Source organism: Callithrix jacchus, chromosome X (genome assembly GCF_049354715.1).
Source record: "Callithrix jacchus isolate 240 chromosome X, calJac240_pri, whole genome shotgun sequence".
Classification (NCBI taxonomy): domain Eukaryota; kingdom Metazoa; phylum Chordata; class Mammalia; order Primates; family Cebidae; genus Callithrix; species Callithrix jacchus.
This window is the reverse complement of record NC_133524.1, coordinates 78,343,361-78,356,121: the sequence shown is the minus strand read 5'-3', so window position 1 is coordinate 78,356,121 and position 12,761 is coordinate 78,343,361. Positions and strand designations below refer to the sequence as shown.

Sequence of the window (12,761 nt, the reverse complement as noted above, 5' to 3'; positions counted from 1 at the left end):
AAAAAAGAAGACATTTAGGTAGCTGACAAACATATGAAAAAAAGCTCATCATCACTGGCCATTAGAAAAATGCAAATCAAAACTACAATAAGATACCATCTCACAACAGTTAGAATGGTGATTATTAAAAAGTCAGGAAACAACAGATGCTGGTGAGGCTGTGGAGAAATAGGAAGGCTTTTATGTTGTTGGTGGGACTGTAAATTAGTTCAACCATTGTGGAAGACAGTGTGGCGATTCCTCAAGGATCTAGAAATAGAAATTCCATTTGACCCAGCAGTCCCATTACTGGATATATACCCAAAGGACTATAAATTATTCTACTATAAAGACATATGCACACGTATGTTTATTGCAGCACTATTTACAATAGCAAAAACCTGGAACCAACCCAAATGCTTATCAAGGATAGACTGAATAATGTAAATGTGGCAGATATTCACTATGGAATACTATGCAGCCATTAAAAAGAGTGAGTTTATATCCTTTCCAGGGATATGGATGAAGCTGGAAGCCATCATTTGCAGCTAACATAGGAACAAAAAACCAAACACTGCATCTTCTCACTCATAAGTGGGAGGTAAACAGTGAGAACACGTGGACATAGGGAGGGGAACATCACACACTGGGGCCTGTCAGCGGGTGGAGGGAAAAGGGAGAGAGAGCATTAGGACAAATACTTAATGCATACAGGTCTTAAAACCTAGTTAATGGGTTGATAGGTGCAGCAAACCACCATGGCACCTGTATACTTATGTAACAATCCTGCATGTTCTGCACATGTATCCCAGAACTTAAAGTAAAATTAGAAAAAAAAAAAATGGTCATGTGGGTTCTGTCTTGTATTCTATCAGTATTGTATATTACATTAATTGTTTTCCACATGTTGTACTTACCTTGCATTCCTTAGATAAATCCCACTGATAATAGTTTATAATCCTTTCTATATGTTTGAATGTAGACTACTGGTATTTTTTCAGATTTTTGCATCTATATTTATAAGAGATACAATCTACAGGGCTTTTTTTTATGATTTTTTTTTTCTGCTTTCAATATCAGGGTAATACTGGCCTTATAAAATGAGTTGGAAAATGTCCCCTCCTCTTTCATGTTCTTGAATAATTTGTGAAGAATTGCCATTAATTCTTATTTATTTGTTTATTTCAAGACAGAATCTCACTTTGTCACCCAGGCTGGAGTGCAGTGGTGTGATAATGGCTCACTGCAGCCTTGATCTCTTGGGCTCCAGGGCTCCTCCCACCTCAGCCTCCCTAGTAGCTGGGACTACAGGCATGCACCACCACACCTAGCTAACATATATATACATTTTTTGTGTGTGTGTGTGTGTGTGTGTGTGTGTGTGTGTGTGTGAAGATAAGGTTTAACTATGTTGCCCAGGCTGGTCTCGAACTCCTGGAATAAAGCAATATGCCCGTGTTGGCCTTTCAAGGTGCTGGGATTACAGGTGAGAGCCACTATGCCCAGTCTATTAATTCTCCATTAAATGTTTGCTATAATTCACCAGTGAAGCCATATACGTCTAAACTTTATTTGTTGAAAGTTTTTTTTTTAATTATTAGCTCAATCTTTTTATTATAAATTTATTTAGAATTTCTATTTTTTTCTTGAGTACATTTGGATAGATTATATATTTCCAGAAATTTGTCCATTTAATTTATCTAATTGGTTGGCATATAATCGTTCTCAATATTATGTTATAACCCTTTCTCGTTTCTGTGAGATTAGTGGTATCATCTCTTTTATTCCTGATTTCAGTAATTTGGGCCTTCTCTCCTTTTTTTTCCCTTGGTCAGCCTTTATTGTCTTCATCTCAAAGTAATTTTCTTTCTTTCTTTTTTTTTTTTTGAGACAGAGTTTCACTCTTGTTACCCAGGCTGGAGTGCAATGGCGCGATCTCGGCTCACCACAACCTCTGCCTCCTGGGTTCAGGCAATTCTCCTGCCTCAGCCTCCTAAGTAGCTGGGATTACAGGCAGACGCCACCGTGCTCAGGTAATTTTTTGTATTTTTAGTAGAGACGGGGTTTCACCATGTTGACCAGGATGGTCTCGATCTCTTGACCTCGTGATCCACACGCCTCGGCCTCCCAAAGTGCTGGGATTACATGTTTGAGCCACCACTCCCGGCCATTAATTTTCTAATTTCTCTTTTGATTTCTTTTTGACTCATTATTTAGGAATGTGCTATTTAATTTTCATACATTTGTGAGTTTGCTTTCTGTTATTTGTTTTTAATTTCTTTCCATTATAGAAAGAGAACATATTTTGGATTATTATTTTTTTCTTTTTTTTTGAGACGGAGTCTCACACTGCCGCCAGGTGGAGTGCAGTGGCGCGATCTCAGCTCACTACAATCTCAGCCTCCGGGGTTCTTGGAATTCTCCTGCCTCAGCTTTCCGTCTAGCTGGGACTATAGGTGCGCATCACCACGCCCAGCTAAGTTTTGTATATTTAGTAGAGATGGGGTTTCACCGTGTTGGCCAGGTTGGTCTCACTAAGTGCAGTGGCATGATCATAGCTCACTCTAGACTCAAACTTCTGAGCATGAGCGATTCTTCAGCCTCACAAGTAGCTAGAATTTAAGGCATGCACCACCACAAACAAGTTGTAGTCTTTCTTTCTTTTCTTTTATTTATTTATTTTTTAATTTTTTTAAATACTGTTGCTGCTGGGCGCGGTGGCTCAAGCCTGTAATCCTAGCACTTTGGGAGGCCGAGGTGACTGGATCACCTGAGGTCAAGAGTCCAAGACAAGACCGGGTGCAGTGGCTCACGCCTGTAGGCTCAGCACTTTGGGAGGCCGAGGTGGGCGGATCACCTGAGGTCAGGAGTTCAAGACCATCCTGGTCAACAAGGTGCAACCCCTGTCTCTACTAAAAATACAAAAATTAGCTGGGCATGGTGGCGTGCGCCTGTAGCCCGAGCTACTCGGGAGGCTGAGGCAGGAGAATTGCCTGAACCCAGGAGGCGGAGGTTGCGGTGAGCCGAGATCATGCCATTGCACTTCAGTCTGGGTAACAACAGCGAGACTACGTCTCAAAAAAAAAAAAAAAAAAAAAAAAAAAAAATGGCCAGGCGCGGTGGCTCATGCCTATAATCCCAGCACTTTGGGAGGCCGAGGCGGGTGGATCATGAGGTCAAGAGATCGAGACCATCCTGGTCAACATGGTGAAACCCCGCCTCTACTAAAAATACAAAAAATTAGCTGGGCATGGTGGCACGTGCCTGTAGTCCTAGCTACTCGGGAGGCTGAGGCAGGAGAATTGCCTGAACCCAGGAGGCGGAGGTTGTGGTGAGCCGAGATCACGCCATTGCACTCCAGCCTGGGTAACAACAGCGAAACTCCATCTCAAAAATAAATAAATAAATAAATACATTAATAAAAAAGAGTTCAAGACCAGCCTGGCTATCATGGTGAAACCCCATCTTAAAAAAAAAAAAAAAGTAAATACTCTTTTGTTTTACTAGAGATAAAATCTTGCTATGTTGTCCATTGCCCAGGCTGGTCTTGACCGCCTGGACTCAAGTGATTCTTCCACTTCAGCCTCCTTGACTTAATAATTTTTTGTATTACTTTTATTGTTTTAAAATTATTAAAGTTTGTTTTATGGCCCAGCATATGGTATCTCCTGGAGAATGTTCCATATGCACTTGAGAAGACTGTGTACTCTTTTTTCACTGAGTGGAGTGTCTCTTGATATCTATTAGGTTCCGTTGGCTTATAGTATGTTCAGGTATTCTATTTCCCTGTTGATGCTTTGCCTAATTGTTCCATTTATTATAGAAAATAAAGTATTATGGCCGGGCGCGGTGGCTCATGCCTGTAATCCCAGCACTTTGGGAAGCCGAGGCGGGTGGACCACAAGGTCAAGAGATCGAGACCATCCTGGTCAACATGGTGAAACCCCGTCTCTACTAAAAATACAAAAATTAGCTGGGCATGATGGCGCGTGCCTGTAATCCCAGCTACTCAGGAGGCTGAGGCAGGAGAATTGCCTGAACCCACGAGGCGGAGGTTGCAGTGAGCCGAGATTGTGCCATTGCACTTCAGTCTGGGTAAAAACAGTGAAACTTCGTCTCAAAAAAATTAAAAAAAAGAAGATGAAAAAATAAAAGGAAGCAACTATTTACTTACAGTTCGTTACGTTAATCTTATCGATTTAATACTTCTGTTCTTCCATCTCTGTATTTCCTACCATTTTTCTTTTCTTCTGCCTTCCTAGGGAGAACCATTAAGTTTTTCACATTTTTTTTTTTCCGGAGATGGAGTTTTGCTCTTAATGCCGAGGCTGTAGTGCAATGGTGCGATTTTGGCTCACCACAACCTCTGCCTCCCAGGTTTAAGCGATTCTCCTGCTTCAGCCTCCTGAGTAGCTGGGATTACAGGGATACACTACCACATCCAGCTAATTTCGTTTTTTTTTTTTTTTTTTTTTTTTGAGACGGAGTTTCGCTTCTTGTTACCCAGGCTGGAGTACAATGGCGCGATCTCGGCTCACCGCAACCTCCGCCTCCTGGGTTCAGGCAATTCTCCTGCCTCAGCCTCCTGAGTAGCTGGGATTACAGGCACGCGCCACCATGCCCAGCTAATTTTTTGTATTTTTAGTAGAGATGGGGTTTCACCATGTTGACCAGGATGGTATTGAGCTCTTGACCTTGGGGTCCACCCACCTCGGCCTCCCAAAGTGCTGGGATTACAGGCTTGAGCCACCGTGCCAGGCCAATTTTGTATTTTTAATAGAGACGGGGTTTCTCCATGTTGGTCAGGCTGGTCTCGAACTCCCAACCTCAAGTGATCTGCCCATCTCCGCCTCCCAAAGTGCTGGGATTATAGGAATGAGTCACTGCACTCAGCCAAGCTTTTAACATTTATATTCCATTAGAATGTGATTTTTTAAAAAATTTGAGACAGAGTCTCAGTCGCCTAGGCTGGAGTGTAGTGGCGTGACCTTGGCTCACTGCAATCTCTACCTCCTGGGTTTAGGCAATTCTTGATTTTCATACCTCAGCCTCCTGAGTAGCTAGGATTACAGGAGTCCACTACCGCTAATTTCTGTATTTTTAGTAGAGATGGGTTTTTGCTATGTTGACCAGGCTGGTCGCGAACCCTGGCCTCAAGTGATTTGCTCGCCTTGGCTTCCTAATGTGCTGGGATTACAGGCATGAGCCACTGCACCAGGCCTAAAATCTGATTTTTAAAGAACAGAGTAAAATAAAGAATGTGTTGGTATACTGAATTGTGTCATCCCAAAAGATGTTCATGTCCTAATCCCAGTACTTGTAAACATGATCTTACTTAGAAATAGGGTCTTTGTGGATGTAATTAAGTTAGGGTTCTAGAGATGAGATCATCCTGGATTTATGGTGGGCCTGAAATCTATTGACTGGTGTCCTTATAAGAAAAAGGAGTCCAGGCATGGTGGCTCACGCCTGTAATCTCAGCATTTTGGGAGGCCGAGGCAGGTGGATCATGAGGTCAGGAGTTGAGACCAGCCTGGCTAACATGGAGAAACCCTGTCTCTACTAAAAATACAAAAAATTAGCCAGGCATGGTGGCACATTCCTGTAATCCCAGCTACTTGGGAGGCTGAGGCAGGAGAATCGCTTGAACCCAGGAGGTGGAAGTTGCAGTGAGCTGAGATCACACCACTGCATTCCAGCCTGGGTGACAGAGCAAGACTGTCTTGAGGAAAAAAAAAGGAGAGGAATATTTGACATGTCATAAAAAAGGCCACACATGAAGGTGGAGGCAGACATTAGAATTATGCTCTCACAAACCAAGGAATGCCAGGAGCCACCAGAAGCTGGAAAAAACAAAGATGGATTCTCCCTTAGAGCATGGCCTTGGCAAACACCTTGATTTTGAACTTCTGGCCTCCAGAACTGTGAGAGAACAAATTTCTGTTGTTTTACTGTTACCCAGTTTGTAATAACTTGTTATGGCAGTCCTAGGAATCTAGTATACCTACTAAGTAATCTAGGATACCTACCAATAAACATTCCAGATTTATTTTTGTTGTAAATCAATTTTTGCTTCAGTTTATAAAAATTTTCCTCCCTGTCCAATTAAGACTTTGGCCACAGGGTTAAGAGTGGTGACTCTAGTTGTTACAAAATACCTCAAAGCATTAGTCTTCATTTATTAATATTGATCTTGAACAACAAATAGATATATACACATTTCAGTAACTTTTCTATTCCCTATCTAGGCATTACAATCAAGAAGGCAGCAGGGAATTTGTGCCAGTTCATCGATTTGTTGCTTATTATCTCCAAATTCACCATTGTTGACTGCTCTGTGAAAATGGATCTGAGCCATTTAAGTATTTTTCCTTTTGTCAGCTGGCACTGAAGCTTTTCCAGAAGAAGGCATTGGAAAGACGGTACGGAAAGCGAAGGTTTTGCTCCCTGCCTCTGGCCGGCTTACTGGGTTGGGTGTTCCTGCAGCTTGTGCAGCTCTCTCCAGCAGCTGGCTTCTGTGTTGCAGTTTTAGTAGCGTCAGGCAGCTTCCCCTGGCACCTTCCCTCTTGTGGTTTTTGTCGTAAAGTTCCTCTGCTGAAACATTTCCCTATGAACATCCTTCTCAGGCACCCTAGCAGGCCAATTCCAGAGGGTGGGTTTCCAGTAAGTCCTAGAATGCAGAGTTCCAGTAATTTCCAGAGGTTGGAGTTTAAGCAAGTTTTGCCTCTAAGGCACTACAGCATCTTTCTTGCCATAGAGTGAGTCTCCACTTGCTGTGTTCTCTACAAGAAGGTCTGTATTTCAGCTAAGGGCAGAGAGTGAGGGGGTAGTGGCTATCATATCTACTATTATATACTTGCTATATCTATAGTATTTAGAGTTCTCTTCACTCCTTGCTAGCTAAGCCCTCATTATTCAATCTCCTGTTATCTTTAATAATTATTTATCCTAATCTTTCCTTATTCAAATGATAATGTGCTTTTTCCCTCTTGATTGAACTCAGACTGATACAGAGGTGATCATAGAATAACTGCCAAATAAATTTTGAAAGAGTACACAAATACATTTTCACATGACTTTTATTATAATTCCTTGAAGTAGACATGGCAAGTACTATTTATTATTTACATTTTACAGGTGAGGAATGAGGTAAACAATTGAACTTATCACCTAGGGTCATTGTAAAGATTAAATGAGGTAAGCATGTAAAAGTGCTGAGTACACAATAATGGCTTGTTAAGTGTTAACTGTTATATATAGGTCAAACGTTCCTAATCCAAAAATCCAAAATTCAAAATGCTACACAATCCAAAATTTTTGAGTGCCAACATGATGCCATAATGGAAAGAAAATTCCACGTCTGACCTCAAGTGGAGGGCCACAGTCAAAAGGCAGTCAAGAATTTGTTTCAGGTAGTTATTGAAATATTATATAAAATTATCTTCAGTCTATTTGTATAAGGTATAAATGAAACGAATGAAATTCACATTTAGACTTGGGTCCTATAGCTGAAATATCTCATTATTTATACACAAATATTCAAAAATCTGAAAAAGTCCAAAATCAAAAACATTTCAAGTCCCAAGCACTTTGGATAAGGAATACTCAACCTGTACATTATACTTTATAAAAATTATTCAGTCTGGTATTTTGCTCAACTACTTGCAATAGTTGTCTAGGTCTCATGTATTTTTTTTTTTTTTTTTTTGAGACGGAGTTTCACGCTTGTTACCCAGGCTGGAGTGCAATGGAGCGACCTCAGCTCACTGCAACCTCCGCCTCCTGGGTTCAGGCAATTCTCCTGCCTCAGCCTCCTGAGCAGCTGGGATTACAGGCACGCGCCACCGTGCACAGCAATTTTTTTTTTTTTTTTTTTTTGCATTTTTAGTAGAGACGGGGTTTCGCCATGCCGACTAGGATGGTCTCGATCTTTTGACCTCGTGATCTACCCGCCTCGGCCTTCCAAAGTGCTGGGATTACAAGCTTGAGCCACCGCGCCCAGCCCGGTCTCATGTATCTTTTCTTTTCTGTTTTAAAAATGGAACACTTCACGAATTTGCGTGTCATCCTTGCACAGGGGCCATGCTAATCTCTGTATCGTTCCAATTTTAGTATATGTGATGCCGAAGTGAGCACTCTCATGTATCTTTTCATAGCATTTTGTTTTATCAATTATTCGTATTTTTTTTTTTTTTGCTGTTGTTATTTTGAGACGGAGTTTCGCTCTTGTTACCCAGGCTGGAGTGCAATGGCGTGATCTCGGCTCACCGCAACCTACGCCTCCTGGGTTCAGGCATTTCTCCTGCCTCAGCCTGCTGAGTAGCTGGGATTACAGGCACGCACCACCATGCCCGGCTAATTTTTTGTATTTTTAGTAGAGATGGGGTTTCACCATGTTGACCAGGATGGTCTTGATCTCTTGACCTCATGATCCACCCGCCTTGGCCTTCCAAAGTGCTGGGAATACAGGCGTGAGCCACCGTGCCCGGTCCGTATTTGTTTTGTTAAGTTCCAAAGCAGTAACAACCAAAGATAAGCCTATGGCTTCACAATTACCTCCTGTGGTTATTGCTTTCTGAGGAAAAAAAAAATCACAAGAGATAGCTAATGAACATAGGCTAAATTTATGTCAGCTTAGAAATTCAAGGCTCACTGTGGTCTGTGGCAGAGCTTTGAGTGAGGAAACTCAATTCTCAAGAATGTAGTCCTAAATTTAGATGAGCCTTCAAATTTAAATATTACAATGTAAATAATACATGCAACTTAAACGGCATTTCTAGTCTCACCAGGTTTAGGTGAGGGATTGGGGTGGGGACAGGATGATAAGGTAAAGTAGGGAAGAAAAGGACCCGGTTTTCTAATCTGTGCCAATTATCATACCAATCCTTTGATCACTGAAGACTGAAGGTCGGTACAGTGCCAAGGGTTGGGGTTATATATTAAACAGTTTAGTCCCAAACCTGTAGAAAACTATTAATACCTTGCATAGAGATATACAATAATAAAGATTATTGAAAACTCTTGTCTAAAGTACTTTAGTAGTATTTGAAAACACAATAGAAAATTACTTTGTAGGAATGGGATAGTTACGGCAAGTGTTAAACCTTCAGAAGGCGGGAACATGCTTCACAGCTGATTGCAGATTTCTCACTCAGTATTTGTCAGAATCCGGGGTTATTTTAAGTAGTTTTCTATCAATATAAGCCCCGCACTTTGGACTGGTAAGTACAGCATTTTCATTTGGTAAACAATAATAATAATTTGAAACAGAAACAAGTCACGATCAAATAGGGACTCTTATCCTCCCTCAGGCATAAAACCCTATAGCCAGCTAGCCGGCTTTCCGTGGGGTAGAGTATAAACAAAACCGTTTTGGTGCCCAGAGGAAAAAGAGGAAAGCAGCTGGGTCAAAACACCCTCTCTCAAGTTCTTCAAGATCAACTCAGGGGGACGGGTCCTCCACCGGAAAGGGCCGGATTGCCTTCACAGGAAGGGCAAGTCACTTCGGAGCTCGCAGACACGAATGCCACCACAGAGTTCCACGGCGGCTGCCAGAGCGTCGGCCGTCAGTTAGCACCTCCCCCTCCTTCCCAGAGCTGTAGCTAAGCAACCACCGGGTTCTGGGAGAGTCTAAGCTCTGCTGCTGCGTTAGTGCCTCTAGCGGCGAACTACGAGCGCTGCAGAACCCTATGACCACTTTAACCCTCCCCTCTCTCCACCCCCTTTGTCCCCGCCCACTTCTTCGCCACTTCAGCTCCTCCCTCTGCTTCTCCGTCTCTCTCTCTCTCTCTCTCGCTCTCTCTCTCTCTCTCTCTCTCTCTCTCTCTCTCTCTCTCTCTCTCTCTCTCTCTCTCTCTCTCTCTCTCTCTCTCTCTCTCTCTCTCTCTCTCTCTCTCTCTCTCTCTCTCTCTCTCTCTCTCTCTCTCTCTCTCTCTCTCTCTCTCTCTCTCTCTCTCTCTCTCTCTCTCTCTCTCTCTCCCCCCTCCTCTCTCTCTCTCTCTCCCCGCCCCCCCAACCCCCCGCGTTTCTCCCTCCCTCTCTCTCTCTCTCTCTCCCCCTCTCTCTCTCTCTCTCTCTCTCCCCCCCCCCCGTCTCTCTCACACTCACTCACTCACTCACTCACTCTCTCTCTCTCTCTCTCCCCCCTCCTCTCCTTCCTCCTCCGCCTCCTCAGCTCTTGGGCTAGAATATCTATGGGTCGAAACGTGAGGCGATGAATTCGAGAGAGAGCGAAACTAGGACGAGGAGTGCGGCGGAAGCGGCGGGACTCCCGGGCATGGGGGCTTCACCACAATAGAGGCAGCGCCCCCACCCGCCCCCGCCAGCCCCTTCAGAGCGAAGCCCCCAAACCCCCTCGGGAAAAGGATGGCGGCGGCACCTACCCAGATCGAAGCCGGTGGGTAGCTGTGTCTGGGGGGCGGAGGGGGGGCTAAGGGAATGGGGGCTTAGCGTGAAGGCTGTCAGTTTCTTTTGAAAAAGCTTCTATTTCTCTTCTTTACCTCCCTCTCAACCTCTTTTCCCCCCGTCTTCCCCAGAGCTGTATTACCTGATCGCTAGGTTCTTGCAGTCTGGACCCTGCAACAAATCCGCTCAGGTAAGGGGAAGAAAGAGACCTGGGAGTCGTGGTGAATGGTCCCAGTAGGGAAATTGAGGCAGCGGGACGAGCAGTTCCGCTGAGGGTGACGGAAAGGCCGGCCTTGACTATTCAAACAGCTGCTGGGCTTTAAGTGTGGTGGGAGGAATAGGTTGATGGACCGAGCTGCTTCTCATATCTGTGTTTCCCTTTTGCTCAGGTGCTAGTGCAGGAGCTCGAGGAGCATCAGGTACGGACCCCCTTCGGGAAGGGTGGGGAGGGTTGAGGTGAGACTGGAGGAAGAAGAGGGTAAGCCAGGGGCGGAAGACGGGCTGGGATAGAGGCTTCGATCTGGGTACTCGTAGCTGTTGTCACCGGGGTGATTTGGCTTCTTTACTCAAAAGGGGCAGACAACGCTGGGGTCTTAACTCGTCCCCGCTTTATGCTTGTGGGAGGCGGTTTTTCAGGATTTCCTTCTCCGCGGCCCCTCTTTCCCCCATACACTCGTGTAGCTCTGAGCCAATAGCTATCAGGCCGAGAGATATAAAGACGCTAAAGGGTCGAGGACTGGGACACAGGTTGGGTCCAGTTGATGGGGAGCGGAGGCTTTTCCTTCATCATTTGCCACCCCTTCCCCCTTTCTTTTCGTCCGGCCCCCAGCTGATTCCGCGCCGCTTAGATTGGGAGGGGAAAGAACACCGAAGAAGCTTTGAGGATCTGGTGAGTAAAGTTTTCATTTCAACTTAACCTAACTCTTTCTCTACTCCCTCCCCACCTTGTACCCCCAACCCGCCCCCCACCCCACCTCTTAGCCGACGAGGTTCTAGAGCTCCTTGCCGAGCCAAAGAACGACTGCCCCTTCCCCCATCCCTGCTAGTCGGAAAAAGGGTACCTTGCCCTCCCCTTGGCCTTGCTTGTTTCCACCCGAAAACTTTGAAGAATGTGAGTTGATTATCAGAGGTGCCGTGTTGTGGATTATGAATATGGTACAAACATTGGGGAAGGCCCATTGTAGGAGGAAAAGGGAGAGAAACCAAGGGGTTATCTTGGGGCACGTACTAAGGTCTGACGCTGGCCAATGACAGCGTTGGTAACAGCCCGGAGTTCCGGATTAGTGGAAGAAAACTGGTTTCTGGTTGGTCCTGGCCTGAAATACGGGAACTAAGGCCAGGCTTGGTGTTTTTTTGGGGGGGGGGGTGGGAGGAGGGAGGCGTGGGAGGAAGGGGCTCAGGAGGGGAATTGACGGACCCGGGATTGGGAAAAACGACATAATTAAAAATAATAAGGAGTATCAGGCCACTTTCAAATTTTGCCGGTTAGGTAATGGTCTACTGAGTAAAAGCATAATCGTTATGTATCTCCGATGTTATACGCTCATTCAATCATCTGTTAAGTCGCATTTGCATAGATCCGTTTTCATTAAATACAAACTGAGTTATGACTTTATTGACGATTGGTGAAACACGATTTTGGGTTTACAAGGAGACAACAATGGGCATATTTAAAAATTGAATATACTTTAGTAAAGGACCAAAGGCACTGGATTGTCTGTGTTGTTTCTCCTGCAAATATAATTCATAGTATAAATGTACCTTCTGTTCAGCATTGACACACAAAAACAGGTGATCCTTATTTTGTGAGGGGGGTTCCCTTGTGTTAGCTGCTGCCGCAGTGCATTGGAGGGTAATGAAAGGAGAAAGGAATGATGTTACTAAAATCTAAATTCAGCTATCTTTCCTTCAAATAAGATCCAAGTGGAGGAAAATCGGACAAAGTTAAAGAAAGTTGGAGGTGTATGTTGGACTCTAAATATAAATGATTTAAAATTTGCTTGCAATAAGACTATTTAAATTGCTTTAGTGTTCATTTTATTTTTGTTTGTATTATATTGCAGCAGTGAGGCCACATTATTATTACCAAGTCTACTGACTGTATTGTTTTCTTATATTTTGCAAGTCACAGAAAATGGTATAATTGTGATAAGGGTAAACTCGACCATCTGTACTATTAATAGTAACAATTTCTCAGATGGAGAAAATTATTTTTGAAAAACTTCATGTATTGCCAGGTTAATTTGTAGTCAGTCTTTTTCTTGGATTTAAGTCTTTCCCTCCTCCTAAAAGAGTTAAAAACAACAGTGCCGGCCGGGCGCAGTGGCTCACACCTGTAATCCAAGCACTTTGGAGGCCAAGGCCGGCGGATCACCAGA

General features: G+C 44.0%; 1 protein-coding gene and 1 non-coding gene across 5 annotated transcripts in view; one reads left to right on the top strand and one right to left on the bottom strand.

Moving 5' to 3' along the window:
* Positions 1-8,011: 8,011 nt before the first annotated feature.
* On the bottom strand, positions 8,012-8,115 carry LOC118150742 (U6 spliceosomal RNA). Its single transcript, XR_004738893.3, has one exon. It is a non-coding gene; the product is annotated as a U6 spliceosomal RNA (small nuclear RNA).
* Positions 8,116-10,158: 2,043 nt separating this feature from the next.
* BRWD3 (bromodomain and WD repeat domain containing 3) overlaps positions 10,159-12,761 on the top strand; it is a 131,885-nt gene continuing 129,282 nt past the window's right edge. For 3 of the 4 annotated variants that reach the window (XM_078363026.1, XM_035289671.3, XM_035289670.3), the window contains exons 1-4: positions 10,159-10,375; positions 10,515-10,573; positions 10,773-10,802; positions 11,213-11,272. Coding sequence is in view for 2 of the 4 variants with exons in the window: in XM_035289671.3 (XP_035145562.1) it covers positions 10,345-10,375; positions 10,515-10,573; positions 10,773-10,802; positions 11,213-11,272 (180 nt within the window). In the remaining 2 variants the exon portion in view is untranslated. Of the gene's footprint in view, positions 10,376-10,514; positions 10,574-10,772; positions 10,803-11,212; positions 11,273-12,761 lie in introns of those variants that run through there. The other variant, XM_078363027.1, reaches the window with a different exon arrangement.